General features: G+C 40.0%; 2 protein-coding genes across 5 annotated transcripts; one reads left to right on the forward strand and one right to left on the reverse strand.

The window, feature by feature from the left end:
- Positions 1 to 834: 834 nt before the first annotated feature.
- On the reverse strand, positions 835 to 8,961 carry LOC137949529 (probable E3 ubiquitin-protein ligase XBOS32). 4 transcript variants are annotated; one of them, XM_068795592.1, is made up of 11 exons: positions 8,718 to 8,961; positions 7,978 to 8,118; positions 7,774 to 7,833; positions 7,565 to 7,636; positions 7,305 to 7,480; positions 7,037 to 7,197; positions 5,993 to 6,051; positions 5,862 to 5,908; positions 5,521 to 5,658; positions 2,108 to 2,199; positions 835 to 1,611 (listed from the first exon to the last, which is right to left on the reverse strand). In XM_068795592.1, the coding sequence occupies exons 1-11, from the start codon at positions 8,943 to 8,945 to the stop codon at positions 1,106 to 1,108; spliced, it is 1,680 nt and encodes a 559-aa protein (XP_068651693.1). In that variant the 5' UTR covers positions 8,946 to 8,961; the 3' UTR covers positions 835 to 1,105. The 4 variants fall into 4 exon arrangements, with proteins under 4 accessions (XP_068651693.1, XP_068651696.1, XP_068651694.1 ...); XM_068795595.1 differs by having other exon boundaries at positions 7,967 to 8,118; positions 8,718 to 8,814; XM_068795593.1 differs by having other exon boundaries at positions 7,967 to 8,118; positions 8,196 to 8,805.
- A 2,997-nt stretch (positions 8,962 to 11,958) lies between these two features.
- Positions 11,959 to 14,129, forward strand: LOC137949531 (RING-H2 finger protein ATL13-like). Its single transcript, XM_068795596.1, has one exon. The coding sequence runs from the start codon at positions 12,508 to 12,510 to the stop codon at positions 13,921 to 13,923; it is 1,416 nt and encodes a 471-aa protein (XP_068651697.1). The 5' UTR covers positions 11,959 to 12,507; the 3' UTR covers positions 13,924 to 14,129.
- The last annotated feature ends 2,052 nt before the right edge of the window (positions 14,130 to 16,181 follow it).

Raw genomic sequence — 16,181 nt, forward strand, 5'->3', positions numbered from 1 at the left:
GGCTTCACTTCTCCGGCTTCCTCTTCTCCGGTCCCTTCGCATTTTTATCCATCATTCAGCAGACGGGAAGGTTCCGTATCCTTCCTCGGCGGTTTTGAAGTTTACAAGAATCGGAAGTGGAAAAGGCTGCTTTGATGATTTCAGGTGCTATCTTTCCGGAGCTTTCTCCCTTTGTCGGGAAATTTTCTTTTTTTCCCCCACTTCGTTAAGTTTTCTTGACCTTGCAAGGCTTCAAAAGTTGTTATTCCTTCCATGGCCGCCCTCGACTCCGTTTCAATCTATCTGTGTAGTTTTATTCTCTGCTCTCCTCTCACCTTCTCCCTTCTTAGTCTATCCCTCTTGCTTGTAAAATAACCAACCAGCATCTATGAGAATTCACTTGATAAAACTTCTTTCGTGTTTATCGAACGTCTTACTGAATTCATCGAGGATGGCCAGTTAAACCGCCGGACGTTGAAGAAAATAAAGCTGGCGTGGGGGACTGACTGCTACGAAGAAGAAAATATCGTCTTGTAATTGCCGTTGTGTTTCAGTCGTTTTCCCTACCCATTGCGGCTCTCATTATATGTGCTTAAAATCTGTTTTAAGCAATGAAATCTAGATTTCATTGGGATACGAAAGATTCATTCGGTTGGCGGCGCAACGATTCTTTCCTTCTTCCGCACGGTTTACATTCCGAACGCCAGCCTACCCGATAATAACTCTCAAGTCTTCGTCCATCAGAAATACTGCTCGAAGTTTAATCTCTCTTCTGCTAATACATTTGCAAGGAATTTTCTAAATTCAGATATAATTACAATTTTGAGCGCGAGTCCATCAATAACCATGGAAATTTTGTGTTTAAATTCAGTATAAAACTGCACTGGTTTCAAATTACAACTCTACCAGCTTAAGAATGTAAAAAAATGGCCTAAAATTTGGCAGTCATTGCACGTTACAGGACTGCGGACAGTTCTATCGTCTTTCCATCGATAGATAGAGATCCATATACTGGTATATACAGCTTTGCATTCATAATGGGTCGTGGAATTTAAAATATTCTTAGGAGTTCTAGATTTGTTGATACAACCAGTGGAAGCAGCCAAACAAACAATGGTGACGAGGGTTACGGATTTACAAAAGGGAAGCATGATGTTTTAGTATCACTTTCTGACACAGACCGGCGGAGACTAGCTCTTAAACACCTCAACTGGTTTCTCACCCTTTGATCATGTTCTCCATGTGGAACAAAAGAAGGTTCTGCTTTTGAACCTCCGAGGCAGAGGCTGGCATTAAATTTCATCGTGGGAAGCTTTTGACAGCCGAAGGTGCGAAGAGAACATCTGGTTGAAGGAGAGAGCTGGGCGCAATGAAAATCTGGTTTGCAAAGAGAAGCAGAAATGGAAACAGAATCCGAACTTTCACTTGAACATGCGGTGCATAGACTTAATGACAAGCTTGTCCTTGGAATTTCCTTGATAGGGTGTGTGCCAGGAAGCTTGACAAAGGAGAATATCCCTTTTCTACAGAGAGGGCAGGCGATGGAACCAGGAGGGTCTGTCTTAACAGCGGAAGTGCTGTTGGTAGAGCAGAGATATAATGCGCATCTCGTGCAGAATTCATGTCCACAACCTGCAATTTTGATGAATGAATTACAAGTTATTTTGATCAATTGAAAGATAGTGCGAATCAAGACTGCTAGAATCAGAAGGGAAACGTCAAGACAAACAGAGTGAACAAGAATTACATGAAGTTCTATGGTCATATGCAAATAACGGTAGAGGAAAAGCATTTGCTCTTTTTTTAACAATGTAAAAGAGAAACCGTTTTTAAAATGTAAATCAAATTTAAACACCCCTCCAATCACATGGGACCCATTTACATAGAGAGATAGGTTCAACTTCTCCTTCCCGTATGGTTGGAAGGGACCAACCGTTTTGCTAGAACACGGTCTAGCAGATCTAAATCACCCCTCTCCCTCCCTCTCTAGGAACCTAGTCCCATATTTGTGATGATCCAGTAGACCACCATGGTCACTATGCATGGCATACATGTATCTTGGACTTGAAGGCGTCACTAAACTTTCCCTAAAAAGGCCTTAATTTGCAAGTTTTTCTGAAAAGATTACCTTCAGCAGCTACAGTGCACTTCCTTTCTAAACAAACTACACATGGATCAAAGCAAGAGGGTTGCACGTCAGAGTTCCTCCATCCACAATCTCTGCGAAGAAAAGAATAAGACAAGAAGAAACAGCAATCAGTAATTTAATTTTTGAGATTTCAGTACAAACTCTTGATAATATTTTTCTGTATCATTCTACAAAAAGGTATGCATGGTTGCTCAGACTTAAATCGCCTGTGCAGCCACAGTCCATCTAAGATATTAAAACCCATAAGGAAAAGTGCACAGATGTTAAAGCACCCGAGTGTTTTAATTTTGAGAATTAAAGTCATAAAACTTTCACATCATTCTGTATCTGAAAGACCTTAATCAAGGAGGTAGCGCAACCTCTGATAATAAATTTCATCTTTTAACTTGAAATTTTCAAACTAGCCAATTTGCTTGGATTACATATATTCTTTTAGTGATATTCATCTTTTAGTAGTAGAGTTGCCTCACCATGAAACAGATTCTTCACTGCAACCTTCTCATGCCTGTTTTTCTGAGTGATAGTTCAGATTATTTTAACTCAAGAGGTAATGGAAAAGGAACACATTTCAAAAGCTAACGTGAAAACTCTTTGCCATCCATTCTTTGAGCACCTATGAAATTGCCTCAGCACAACATACCATATTTCTAGGTCCAAACTACTGCTAGATATCAAAGTTTAAGGTGCAGGGGAAACTCATTTCACAGACAACTAGTTTCAAATATGAAAAGCTATTCTTTCTCAGAAATCATTTTTTTTTAAGAATTATGAGAAAGAGGAAATTCATAAGCAAGCCGATACAGATACAAAGTGAAAAAAGCAAATAAACTACAGCACTAGCAAAAACAAAGGGTCAAATGTCAAAAAACAGAAATGAGGAGAAAATAAAAAAGGAAGTGCCGTAAGAGAGCTGTTGACAATTGACAGAATCTTTTGTTCTTTAATTCTTCTCCGAAACCTTTTTGAAACTCAAAATAAACTAATCTTGAGCAGTGTAATAAAATCTGTACTACACCGGCTAGTTGAACTGGGTTCAACCAGACCCTACTCCTTGTCCAGTTCGTTTAATAAGAAAAAATGGCGGAGGGCTAAAACCCATCTGACCTGGCTGGATTTACCGGTTTAACTGGCAAACCGGATAACCCAACTTGGTCAGCCAGGTTAGTCTCCCCTGCTTTCCATCCCCCATTTGCTACTTTTTTCCTCTCTTCTTCTAGACACTTCCTCTCATGAGTTCCATGGCTTTGGCATGCATCCCATCTCCTGTTGCAGGACCTTATTGATCATCTCTCCCATCCCTCCATCATTAATCTTAAGATGAGTCCCGCATCAGCTGGCTGAAATCTTCAAGAAAATGGCCGGTATTGCTCTCTAGAGCATTCATGTTATTGATGATGGACATCTGTGTATTCTTATCATCCTCGTCACAGGTGCCAATCCTATCATTTTCTCTTGTCTTTCTTGTGTGATTTGAATAGATAAAAGGGATTATTTGAAGGGAATGCTTTTGGACAAATCATGGAGAGACTAGTTACATAGGACAATGAACAGAGAGTTTAGGGAGTGGACATGGGTGATGGAGAATTTCTCACTGTAGGCTACCTTTCTACCAAGCTTGATTTGAGATTCTGCCCAAGGTTCCTAACATGGCGATTTTTCGAAAGAATACCCTATACAATGCGAGTGAAGATTTTGCTGCTAAGATTGGGTTTTTGGGTCTCCAACTTGTAGGTCAGTAATGGAGACTCTGTTTTGGAAGTCAGATAAAAGAATGTTGTGAAGGGTTCAAGGTGGAGAATGTGAGGGTTATTCTAAGTTCATCTTGTCTGAACTGAGTGTGGTCAAGACTCAGAACAAGCTTGTGCTTTTGCATCGGCTGCTTATGATTCATAGGAGATTTTGGTGCAATCTTGAGCTCAAAGCTTGTTTGAGGAGCAGACTTTTTTCCACTTGTACTCGTCATCGGTTTTCATACTGTATGAAAAAGGAGAGGAGAAACCAAAGCTGGGAGGGGCTCATGTGAAGTTTGTGGATTTTGCACACATAATGGAAGAAAAGATGTAATTTTTTAGGGGTCTCTGTTTTTAGAGAGGAGGGGGAGGGGGAGGAGGAGGGGCGAGGTACCCCTCTCCCTCTGTAAAATGACAATTGGAGGAGAAAGATATCAGGCTGTTAAACCCAATTGACCTGGGTTGAATCAGACCCAATCACCTCACTGGATCGGTGACCAGGTCGATTTTATAGCATTGATTGTGAGTCTCAAACAGAGATCACAACCATGCACAAAAGTTATCGGTCCAGATACAAATTACCATTCAAACCTTTTAGTAATTAATTTTTTAATTTTTTAAATTTACCTTATTATTTGACATTGAATGGACCCTTAGATTGACATTTAGATGCCACTTTTCTACCAATTATTATATATTTTAAAAGCAAAAAAAAAAAGCAGTTATGCTATTGGAAAATTTTAATTGATGTAAAACGCAAAATTTTCCAAAATCTGCTGTTATTTTCTTACTCAAGATGGTACCTATGGTCTGAAAAAACTAATGCAGGCTTAGCTCCCGCAGGAATCAACAGTTTAATCTATTTGAATTATAAAAGTTCCATTATGGATTTCTAGAGCCAGAATAATGGGATTCTTAATAATGCACATATAAAGTAAATCCTAATCACAACTACCAACCAGCCAATATATAGATTGGCCTTAGAAGCAGTTACAAGAACTGTGATGTATGTTTAGTGCGATGAGCATATCACGCCCAGCCAAGTTAGTGGTTATTTAATAGGCAGGACAACAATTTGCATAGTATACTGTGATTGCACAGTCCTAGTTGACAGTCTGATACTAAGCTCCACTGGATGAATCGAAGAGTCTACAGAATGAGATTGATCCAGCATCCATACAATTTGAGAGCACAGGACAGCCAACTTTTTTGCTGACCTGGCATGCAATTAAGTATGACTCACTAGTTCTTTGCTGGTCTACGCTGTAAAATAAATCTAGGCATTTCTACTCTACAAAAGAGGCCACATTTATTGTTAAATGTTTATTTATTAGTCAGCTACAACAAAATATTAATACGTTTTTGTAATGGTGTATTTTTTGTTCTTTTCTTTTGGTCGGTAGCACCAGATGCATCCAAGTTATGTGCAGCTTTACTTCATTTGATTATTCATGAACTTCTAGGATACTGGAAACCACAATCCTATAGATTTTCTTTTTTTCTTTGAAGAATCCTATTGAAATATTTCACTAAAAAAAATTGTTAATTGGTTTTCATCATCATACTAAAGATTAGATCATTGTCCCAAATATGTAAGAAAACAATGCAAATATTCAATTGATTAGCCTCAGATGACGTTGACAAATATGAAGGCTCACTCACCTTGCAATTTTCACAACACTCATTAGGGGGAGAGACAGATAAGAGGAAGGAAGTACACGGCGAGCCTCTGGTTTTTTATTCAGAATCCCTTCAAGCCAGTGTCTATGCCACGAACGAGCAACCATCAACGGGGTCCAACTATAAGAAGGAACATAAGGAAAAAATTAAGAACAAAATCTGTTATATTAACTTACTTTTCTTCTAAATCAGTTCTTTGTCCCAGACAGTACTTCTCATGATATCAAAGTTTGCTCAATTCTTGACATCATATGGCAACCAAGCAATGAAGATACAAAAAATAACAGAGTATATGCTCTATCAGATATAATTGTTTTACGAACCCATTTGCATTTTTTGCGGTCAAACTGGCACCCCTGGCAATAAGAACCTGTTCAACATAAACACAAAGTAAATTACCTTTCAAAAGATATATTAAAACTCTACAATGAAAGTCAAGATCAAGACTTCGTACTTGACAGCATTGTACATTTCCTCCGCAAGCAGCATAATGAAGGGGTGTACTTCCAGCTCCTGCAACATAGCATCAAGCAGAAAAATTCATTAGCACTTCGTATGATGATGTGGATCTTTGTCATTACTAAACCTTCTTGACATTAAAAAACCTAGATTATCACAGAAACTGAGAAGCCTCAAAACTTCAGTCAGAGCGGCAATTATTAGAAATTATGTTGGATTGAGTTCAATCACAGATTGCATCAATAACAAATAGGTCTTTAGGAAATTTACCATAAGAAATACAGTGTCCTAAATAAGCCTTTGCAACCCAACTTTAGGACAGCTGGCCTAACAAATCCTCTACTGGTATAGTTCTTTTCATTTGATTCTGCTCTAACATAAACACCCCTAAGTTGGCAGTTTTACAAATTAATCAAATGAAACATGATTTCCTATGTAAGATTTAGTAATTACGACTTTCAGACAGGTCGCCTACCAAATCTTTGACTGCCATACCTTTCACTTGATTTAGGTTAGTACATGAATAAATCTAACTAGTTCAAGTTTCTATTGCATTTTATTGTTGATAAGAAAGCTATAAGGTTTTACTGTTGGACTAAATAAAACAAATCAAAAAATAGATAAGATAGTCAATGAATAGGACTAACAGGAAAAATAGTGGTAGTATCAATATTTAAGATTCCGACAAAGATTTTCTCCAAATAACACAATATTCAAGTTATCCACATTTATGTTAATGAACTCTAAAATTTGAACAGTTTTCTACTCAACAGTATCACTTCCTTTCTTGATCATGCATGATGCAACTCATGAGTAATTTCATCTTCATACAACTTTGAGAACCAATACACTTTAAAATACAAGTACTTTGTTGAGAAAAGTGATAGGTACCACCTGGACAAATTTTTCATTACCAAAAAACAAAGAATAATTCCATGGGGAACAAAGAGCATCTAAACAAAAAATACTCTCTCACACCATCTAAAGTGACCCAATTATTTTGTTAACAATGCAAGTAACTTGGAGAGAAAGAAGCTACCAATTAGGTCAATGGTAGTCCCATCTTCCACCGTGACATCGGATACAGAAGCTCCAAAGTCCAAGAGTAAGTGGGTGCTCTCAACATGCCCATTTAGAGCAGCCATATGCAGAGCAGTGATCCCACCATCTGCAGGTTTATTAATTATTCTTAACAGGGCCCTACGGGAAAACAAATAATACATGTACAGAGTTAGACCAATCTGGGAGATAAAAGACCAAAAGGATAACACTGTGATCACTTTGAGTTCAAATAGCAGATTTTGTACCCCATTTCAAAACCCACTACTGGATTCTGTTGGCTTGACCTTCTTCTTATAAGGTCCCAGAAATTTGGTATACTAGGCACATAATCAACAAGGAGAAGGCGTATGCAGCGAGTGTGACCATTTAATGCAGCAAAGTGGAGAGCTGTTCCTCCATTTAGATAGTCAGTTTTATGTACCTAAAATAAAAATACAAAAACCAATCAGAGTTAATGCAACAAAACTATATCTAATATAAATGAACAAACAAATGGACATCTTACATTGGCCCTGAAAAGCATGAGATTCTGAACGACTTCCCAATGACCATATTGGCAGGCTTGCATCAAAGCCGTCTGTTCATGGCAAGAACATGGTTGTGGTGAAAAATGTTATAGCCAAAAGGCCATTGAAAATAAATTAGTCTTTTACGGGTTCAGTATTATCTGTAAACCATAATAAGCAACAAACAATCTTCAGAATTAATTATCACCTGCCCACGGTAATTCCTGAGGTTAATATCAACTCCAGATTCAAGCAAGAGGGAAACAATCTGAAGACAAGAACCGAGGAAGCATCGGAGAAAAATAATGAGAAAGATGGAATTTGTAATGTTTAACATTATCGCTTTTTGGATTTATCGAATAGATAACAACTCTTCAAACCATATAAATGAAAAGGATCACCTCATGATGACCTTGAGCTGCTGAATAATGGAGAGGGGAATTACGGACACCGAAGGTAGAATAACGTGCCAAACGAGGATTATAATCCAGAAGAGCCTTAGCTTCTTGAAGATCCCCATCTCTAGCAGCAGATACCAGGCGCTCGCCCGATGCTGAACATCCAAATGAATTTCTCATAATACTTAAAAATCCCATGATCTTTATAGAGGAAAAAGAGGCGGAACCACACCTCGCTTGGAAATGTTTACTTCAATTTTCCACCACAAGAACCACAGAATCGAAAACCACATTAGAAATCCACACCAACCATCCAATACGATCATGCAAAAATTTGTCTACCGACAACAAAGAAATATCAAATCTTCTCCAGCAATAATCCCTTACAACAAATCCAAGGATGTCAATCCTTAGCAAAACATCCTCCGAAGAGATATCAATCGCCGTTGATACCAACCAGTCGCGTGATCATTCAATTACACGAGAGTACTGAACCCAGCCTCGCTTTGTACAAATGACTAACCCTTAAGTCTCGCCGAAAGAAGAACGCAATGATGAAATTCACAGCCAAAAATCAAACAAAAACCAAAACGAAAAAATCGTAATCAGCACTCGGCTCGTATCACTAGACAAATTTACATGAAAAGAAACCTCAAGTTCCAGTAGGAGTGGAAAAATTCCGCCACCGCCACTCCCCAAAATCCTGAATCAAAGAAAACTCCAAGCGGAAACATACGGGAATCTTTTCCTGTACCTCCAAAAAGCCCTTGCATTCCACCCAAAAAGAGGACGACCCAGATGAGATTTCCTTACTATCCATCAGAGTCTCCCCATTTGGGCATCCTGTCTCAGCGTTTTGATCCTTAAAAGAGTTTTCCCCAAATGAGGAAGAGGGCCAACTATAGAAGACGAATTTACAGCCGTACGTGGAAGAAGAAGAAAGAGTGGAAATCCCACATTTCCCATTAACGGTTTTTAACATTTATTAGAAAAGAGAGAGAAGAATAGTTACGGGGTGATGGGGATGCAACATCACAACAAAATAAATAATGAAGAAACAAGAAGAAAACTGTTATATGCTTTCTTGCCGCTGTCTCCATAGCCCAACCAACAAGGCCTGCAGGAAAAGCGTGTCTCTATGATTGGAGGGCTGCCAGTCAAAGGGAGCTGTATTCTGGTTTCTTTTTTTGCTCCGGCTCATTTCGTGGGCCACCACTATGTTTTCCGGAAATTTCTGGGTACGGTACGGATTCTGCCCTTCCATGTATCAACCTCCGCCACCCCTTCACTCCTCCGTCCTCGACATTCTGCGAGGATATTTGAGCTGCCGCATGGAAATCCGAGACTCCGTGCGACATGGATAAATGATTCCTTGTTACTGACGCAGTATACGATTACGAGCAGCAACTTCTGTGTTTTTTTTCTCCCACGGCGATCCTCTTCGCAGAAACAGAAAAACTGAGATTACATGAAACTAAAAACTCTGGTAAATTTTCAGACTTTGAGACTCTACTATTTTTCAGTCAAATTTCAGTTGAGATATTATCCTATGCTAAATCTTTCTTTTTGTTAAGAAGATAATAATCCAATATCTTATCTTCTAATAAACACGACTATGTATGAACCGTCCAAACCAATAGGATTTATATTCAGAAAATAGGTGGTTTTAAGTACTTGAAACAAGGAATTGTAATTGACCTACTCATGTGGATGATCACTGATCAAGGTCCCATTCATGAGACCACCCTCTTATCATGTGTGTAAATATAAATGGATATAATCTTGATAAAAAAAACTGAAATAATGAATAAATCCGAATCGAGTAAATCAGAAAAGGGGTTCGGTTGGTTCCATGGCCACTATCTTCTTCTTACTTTGATTGATGCGAAAGACTAAAGTACGTCTGGTCTGGTAAAAACTTTACCCGTTTCAGACGTCTCCAGTTACTTTACCTTTTAAATTTTTGTAGGCTGCTCGGCCGAATTAATGAGCTCTGAAATCAGAATCGATAGCTACGTCGATGAGAACAGCCGAACATTTCCGACAGAGAAGGATCAGAATCTCTTTCTTTTGGCACCTCGAAAGGTCATGAAAACTGCTTGACTGCTGACTGCTGCTTACCATGACCTTCCAGTTGAGTTTACTCGAATGAATCTCGACCCGGCTCAGTATATCAAGGGGTCAGTTGTTGAAGATTGATAGATCTGACTAATGAGTCTCCCGATTGGTTTTCCAGTTCTTCTGGAACAGCTCAGGAGAGACACCTTAGTCGCACATGGAATTCCACGAGTATTATCATCAAGTTTATCACCAACCCGCATTGATAAATCTCTCGAGCGGTGATGAGATAAGGAAGATGGTGGACAGGGTTTCCACCCGTTGCATCTATCCGGTCGATGAATTAATAATTCTTTGAGCTCGAATTTCAAAACATTTACAATTTTTGTTTTCCTGATCGGGTATGAATAATATCTACCAAATTTACAGTTTATTGTTAAAATCGGACTGAATCGATCAGTTCAGCCAGATTAAATCGAACGTGAAAACATTTCTCAAATTTTTTGCCTCACTTGGCCGTGATCAAGAAGAAAAAAGTCTGAAAGAGAGAACATCAATGCACGAACACTCAACACTGGTTGTAAACATCTGCAGCAGGTAAGGATTGCCCAACAACTTATAATACAATATCAAAAGGTATCACGAGTGTTTGCCATAGTTCCTCATTTTCAATCACTAAAGTGGCGTAACAAACCACTCTCTCCCGCCATCGTCTTCTTAATTCCCCTGTGTTTGACAAATTTGAACTTTGATCCAATCACTAGAGCTGGAACAAGTTTGGGCAGACTTTCTGCTCTATTCTGAGATTCATTTTCAATCTACCAAACTTAGTCAAGGGCGAGGAAGTTGCATTGGATTCGGGTGTGATATTGAACTTGAGGCGGCCAGTGCAGCTCTTCTTTGCATGAGACAGAAGTTGTTAAGTTAGGTAACGCGTTGGTTGCTTTTGATTGACCCTTGCTCTTAAAACAACAATAAAAACTCTCTGCGTCTTTTCCACAAACAGTCTGCATGCGGCCTCATCTACACCTCATGCTTTCCTAAGCCTGTTAGACACTTCTGATCCATCAAACCATAAACGAGTATAAACGATCAGGTGGCAATCAACTGGAGCAAATTTGTGATCCACACAACCTTTCGAGTTTGGGCGCCAAAAAAGTCAATATTAGAATAGACCCATCTGGCTGCTGTGGTTGTCGTTGTTACAGGCCAAAGAAGCAAAAAGAAGAGTTTCTGGACTGTGGAGGAAACCCATCTGGCTACTGTGGTTGTCGTTGCTACAGGCCAAAGAAAGCAGAAGAAGAGTTTCTGGACGGTGGAGGAGACCCGAGACCAAAAAGTAATCAAACTTTTGGGAAGAAATTAGTCGTCGTGTGAGCGCATGGCTCCCCTTTTGGCGGCACGAAAAGTGAGACCGAATACATGGATCGATGAGTGCAACCAAATGATGCCCAAACGCACTCTCCCACCTCAAGCTTCTACTGTCTGCCTTTTCAATGTCAAAACCGGCGTATCCAATGCATCATCTACCGGACTGTCAAAAATATGGAGCCGGAAAATTTTCACTTCTCTCTGGGCCACTTTTGAAACTTTCCTCTTGTCTTCGGTTTAATATTCCCAGTTTAGGCACCAATAATATCCAAATATAAAGGGCCATAAATGGTAATATAATATAAATTGTAAATATTATTTATTTATAGATAATCAGATAAATAAATAGAATAGTAAAAATAATTTTAATTTTATAAATCCAATTTGCAATGCAAGATGGAGATGAGTGTGAAATGATGCCCAATCACTGCTCTGTGATCCAGCTTGATTGTCGCATGGTTTCTTGCCTTAGATTCATAACCCATCTTCCAGACCTCTGAGAGTGTCGTTCTCGGAACAATTTCAGTTACATTTGCAAATTTACACAGTACTCAATAGCTTGGATTTATCTCTTTTTCCGTAAACAGAATTTAATGGGCATTGGAGGTGCTGCTAGTCAACAGAAGCTTTGGATTTGTAGAAGAGTTCTTGGTTCCTGTGGATAGGCATTCTATTTTATTGTTTGGCGCGGTGTAAATCGATTTTTGATTTTTGTAAGTGTAGATGTGAAGTGAGTGGAAACATTTATTTGCTCTGATAAAGATTTATTGCACTGCCTCCATTTATTTCTCCGCCTCGCCGCTGGTTCTATTTTTATTTCACCCCTTCCTGCCTCTTCCATTGACTTGCAGACTCACGCAGTTTCCTTTTTATTTTCTGCTTCTGTTTGGATCTCCCTTTCCGATTCAAAATACACGGCGAAAACCCAGATGTCCTTATCAACCTTATCAATGGTCTGCCGGTCTTACATAATACCACATCACCACAGGTGATGAGCTGAAAAGTTTCTGGCGTTTTCCTTTCAGCTTCTTTCCCGGATGGATTTCAGGAGAGGCGGTGAAACGGATCTGGGTCTGCTTTTCTGGTGATTCCTCTTTGATGCTCTCCTTGACAAGATGTATAGAGTTTTGCTGGAAGGCCGAGCAGAGGCGCCTTTTCTCGGTATATCGCCTCCACCACCGTCTTCTTCTACCTCCGGTGTCGACAACAGGATCAGTCCCAGTATCCTGCTAATCATCATAATTCTTGCGGTTATCTTCTTCATATCTGGGTTGCTTCATCTCCTTGTGAGATTCCTTCTCAGACCTTCCATCAGAGACCCAGAGGACGCGGACAATGTAACTGCTCTACAAGGGCAGTTACAACAGTTATTCCACCTCCATGATTCTGGAGTAGATCAATCCTTCATAGATACCCTCCCTATTTTTCTTTACAAAGCCATTATTGGCCTGAAAAACCCATTTGATTGTGCTGTTTGTCTCTGTGAATTTGAGGCAGATGACAAGCTGAGGCTGCTACCGAAATGTAGTCACGCCTTCCATCTTGAGTGTATAGACACATGGCTTTTGTCACACTCTACTTGCCCTCTTTGCAGAGGGAGCTTGATCCCAGATTGCTCCTCCAACGATGCCTGTCCAATCGTTCTTGTTCTTGAATCCGGCAGCGAAAGCTCCAGAGAAGTCGTTGCAGATAGAGAAGCCATTGCTTCCACCGCGGCGAATTCCGCCGATTCCCAGGTGGTCATTTCAGGAGAAGAAGAATTTGGGTCTTTTCGGAATGAAAATTCTCAGAAGTCGGTCGAAATTGGGGTAACCAACGACGTGGGTACTGACATTTTGCCGGACAAAGTAGTGCCTGTGAAGCTTGGGAAGTTCAGGAATGTCGACGGGGCTGTTGCGGGAGGCGAAGGTACAAGTACCAATAGTAGTGTGGATGGACGAAGGTGTTTCTCCATGGGATCTTTCGAGTATGTTTTGGATGAGACCTCCTCCTTACAAGTTCCCATTAGACCCCCCTCCAAAAAACAGGCGATCAAAAAGCTTCCTTTGCCTTCCACACCCGGCCACCGAGCGGCCATGTCTGATTGTGATTGTCACTCTACTAGAGAAGGATTTAATGGGTTTGAGATCAATGGCAGTAGTATTGTTAACGTCACTGCTGCTGGCGCTGCTAAAGTTGAAAGGAGCAAAAGAGAGAGCTTTTCTGTTTCAAAAATCTGGCTTCGAGGGAAGAAAGAGAAGGCTCAAACAGGGGATACGTCAAGGCGGGCCTTCTCCTTCCGGTTGCCCTTGCATCGAGCCGCGGCAGGCGACGATTCTAAGCCGAAGGGTAATACTAGCAGAAGGGCTGGTTCAGAAATCGATCTGGAAGAATGGGTGAATCATAGCGAATTCGGTTGCGATGAGGACGCTGGCAGTTGCCGTAGCTTGGAGTCGCAGCCAAACCCACCTTCGTTTGCGAGGAGAACTTTGCTTTGGCTTGTGGGAAGACAAAATAAGGTGGTCCATTCGTCTTCAACGCCTAGTGTATGAGCTGTTTACAGTAGTTCCTGAATTTTGCAGGGAAACAGGAGCAGATGTGGGCAAAAGAAAAAAAAAAAGAAATTTTTTTTTTTTTGAGAACAGTGACAGTGAAAAACATACAAAATCTTTCAGTTTTGTTGTAAAATGTTAAAATGTTTCTATGAATGTAGGAGGCCGATTATTTATTCAATTTCAAACGTTTCCTCCTTGCTTTACTGTATTTGTTGATTATTGTTCATCTTGTTGATTCTTGAAATTTCCAGATTGCATGTTCTCGGTTTCGTGAAGGAGATTGTTAACTTTCCCTTTCCTCGCGACCCATTTTTTAGGTATGATGTGCAGCAGAGGTATAGCAGGAGATGCCTGAAAGGGAAAACGACCCAACAAGAGCTTTTTATTTGTCTTAAAGTTTCTTCTGTTCAAATTCAAATATACGTCTCTTCCCTTTGTTGTTCTCCTTCTGCGCTCCTCGCTTTTTCTTTCTCTTTGTTCCATCCTTCTCTGAAATTGTTTAGTTAATTGCTCCAGACACGAAGCAAAATGGGAAGTGAAACGTCTCATTCCAGAGACGCATTCATCCAAAATTTTCAGTCTTCACTCCTCTGCTTGGTTTCTTCTCCTTTACTTTCGATCGAACCACAGATGATAGCACAGAAGAGGCAACAAAAGCATCTCAAAAGTATGACATAAGGCTGATTTTCTGTTTCCAACTAGTAAATGAACAAAAGGGCTGCATCGAAATTCTAATCTCAACTTACAAAGTCTATCGACTTCTTATTAATGTAAAATTTTCCTCTTTAATTTCGGGCACCCAAAATCAGATAAACACACCTGACACACAGTTGGAGCTCCAAACTATCCGTATAAGCAGAAATAAGAACTCCTTAAATAAGCAGTTTGAATTCTGAAATTTCAAAGTTCTGGAAGTAATCTTCTTCCAATTCCTCGAACCGAAGACACCATTGCGCAAAAGATGAAAAAGGCAGGAGTGCAAAACAAGTTGCTTCGCGTGTACAGGCTGTTGGAGTAATTGCAACAGGGTAGAAGACGCTGAACTGCGACTGATTTATGAAGGATAGAGGCACTCACCTGCTTTTACTGCTCATTTAATTTGGGTCACAAGAAGCAGTTGATGCGGGTCCTACAAACCCCTCATGGGTTGTCTGCTACCCATCGTAAGCTAGCCATTGATTCAAACCTTATCACAGAAAACCTCGATGACCTCACTCCTTTCTGTTTCTTTTCTGGAACAGAAACCCGTAGCTCAACTTGTCCAAAATGGGCCAAGCGCCCCAAATTTATTAATGGAAGAGTTTGTTCTTATGCGAAGGCTATTTGCTAAGCAGAGAGACATGAGTTGGGTCGTATTTGGAGTCTTTTTAAGATGAATAGACTGTCACTGTATGATCTTCACATGGTTAGGTTTCTGAAGGAGAAGATCAATACACGATTTTTTAATGGAATTAAGAAACGAGGGTAAGTAAGGTACTGGTGTTGTCTTTACTGTAAGAAGATTGCTTAGCTGCGTCCATGGTGGATGGTATTGGTAGCCGTTTGTACTGGAAATAACTTTCAGTTCCTTTTTAGATTTCCATCAAATATCGATTTCCATAATGGCCTTCTCTGTGTTCTCTTCATGTTAATTAATGTTACCCCTGTCAAAAAATTTATATAACACCAGCAGGCATGGCGAGTTAGTATAATAATGAGCTTAACGGGCAAGAATTTATCACTTGTTGACCAATATTTACATCCCTACAAATGCAATAATAATTCTTACTTGAAAGAATCTGAGGTCCCTTGGTAGAAGAGACAGCACGCCGAGGTCCATCAGGAAACATGTGGGTGGAGAGAGAAACCGATAACTCCATTAATGATTCAAGAAAAGGCTTAGGATGGACCACTACCATGATTGATCATTTCATCAGTCAACCACCTCCCCCTGCTTTTCCCTGCTCCTCTCTCCATCTCTCGTCTCTCTAAACCACATATAACTTTCATTATAATTTGCAGCGAAGTTGTTAGTGTAAATTTTCTAAACCCTGCATTGAACTAATGTTGGTAGCAGGAAAATGAAATCTTGAATGAATTTATTGGACCCAACGGTGACAGATCAAGTCCATGGCCATGGCGACCCGAATTTAAACAGGGTTCGGCCAGGAATTGCCAACGCCGACTTTATTTCTTGAGGCAGATACAAGAATCGACGAGAGTGAGCCACGAAGTACGTAATTAAACAATTGAAGTTGATGGGTTTGGGAGGTGGA

This window comes from Aristolochia californica, unplaced genomic scaffold, assembly GCF_029961685.1.
Source record: "Aristolochia californica isolate CCGP_79_NKW_82.1479 unplaced genomic scaffold, dmAriCali1.0.hap1 SCAF_14, whole genome shotgun sequence".
Taxonomy (NCBI): Eukaryota; Viridiplantae; Streptophyta; class Magnoliopsida; order Piperales; family Aristolochiaceae; genus Aristolochia; species Aristolochia californica.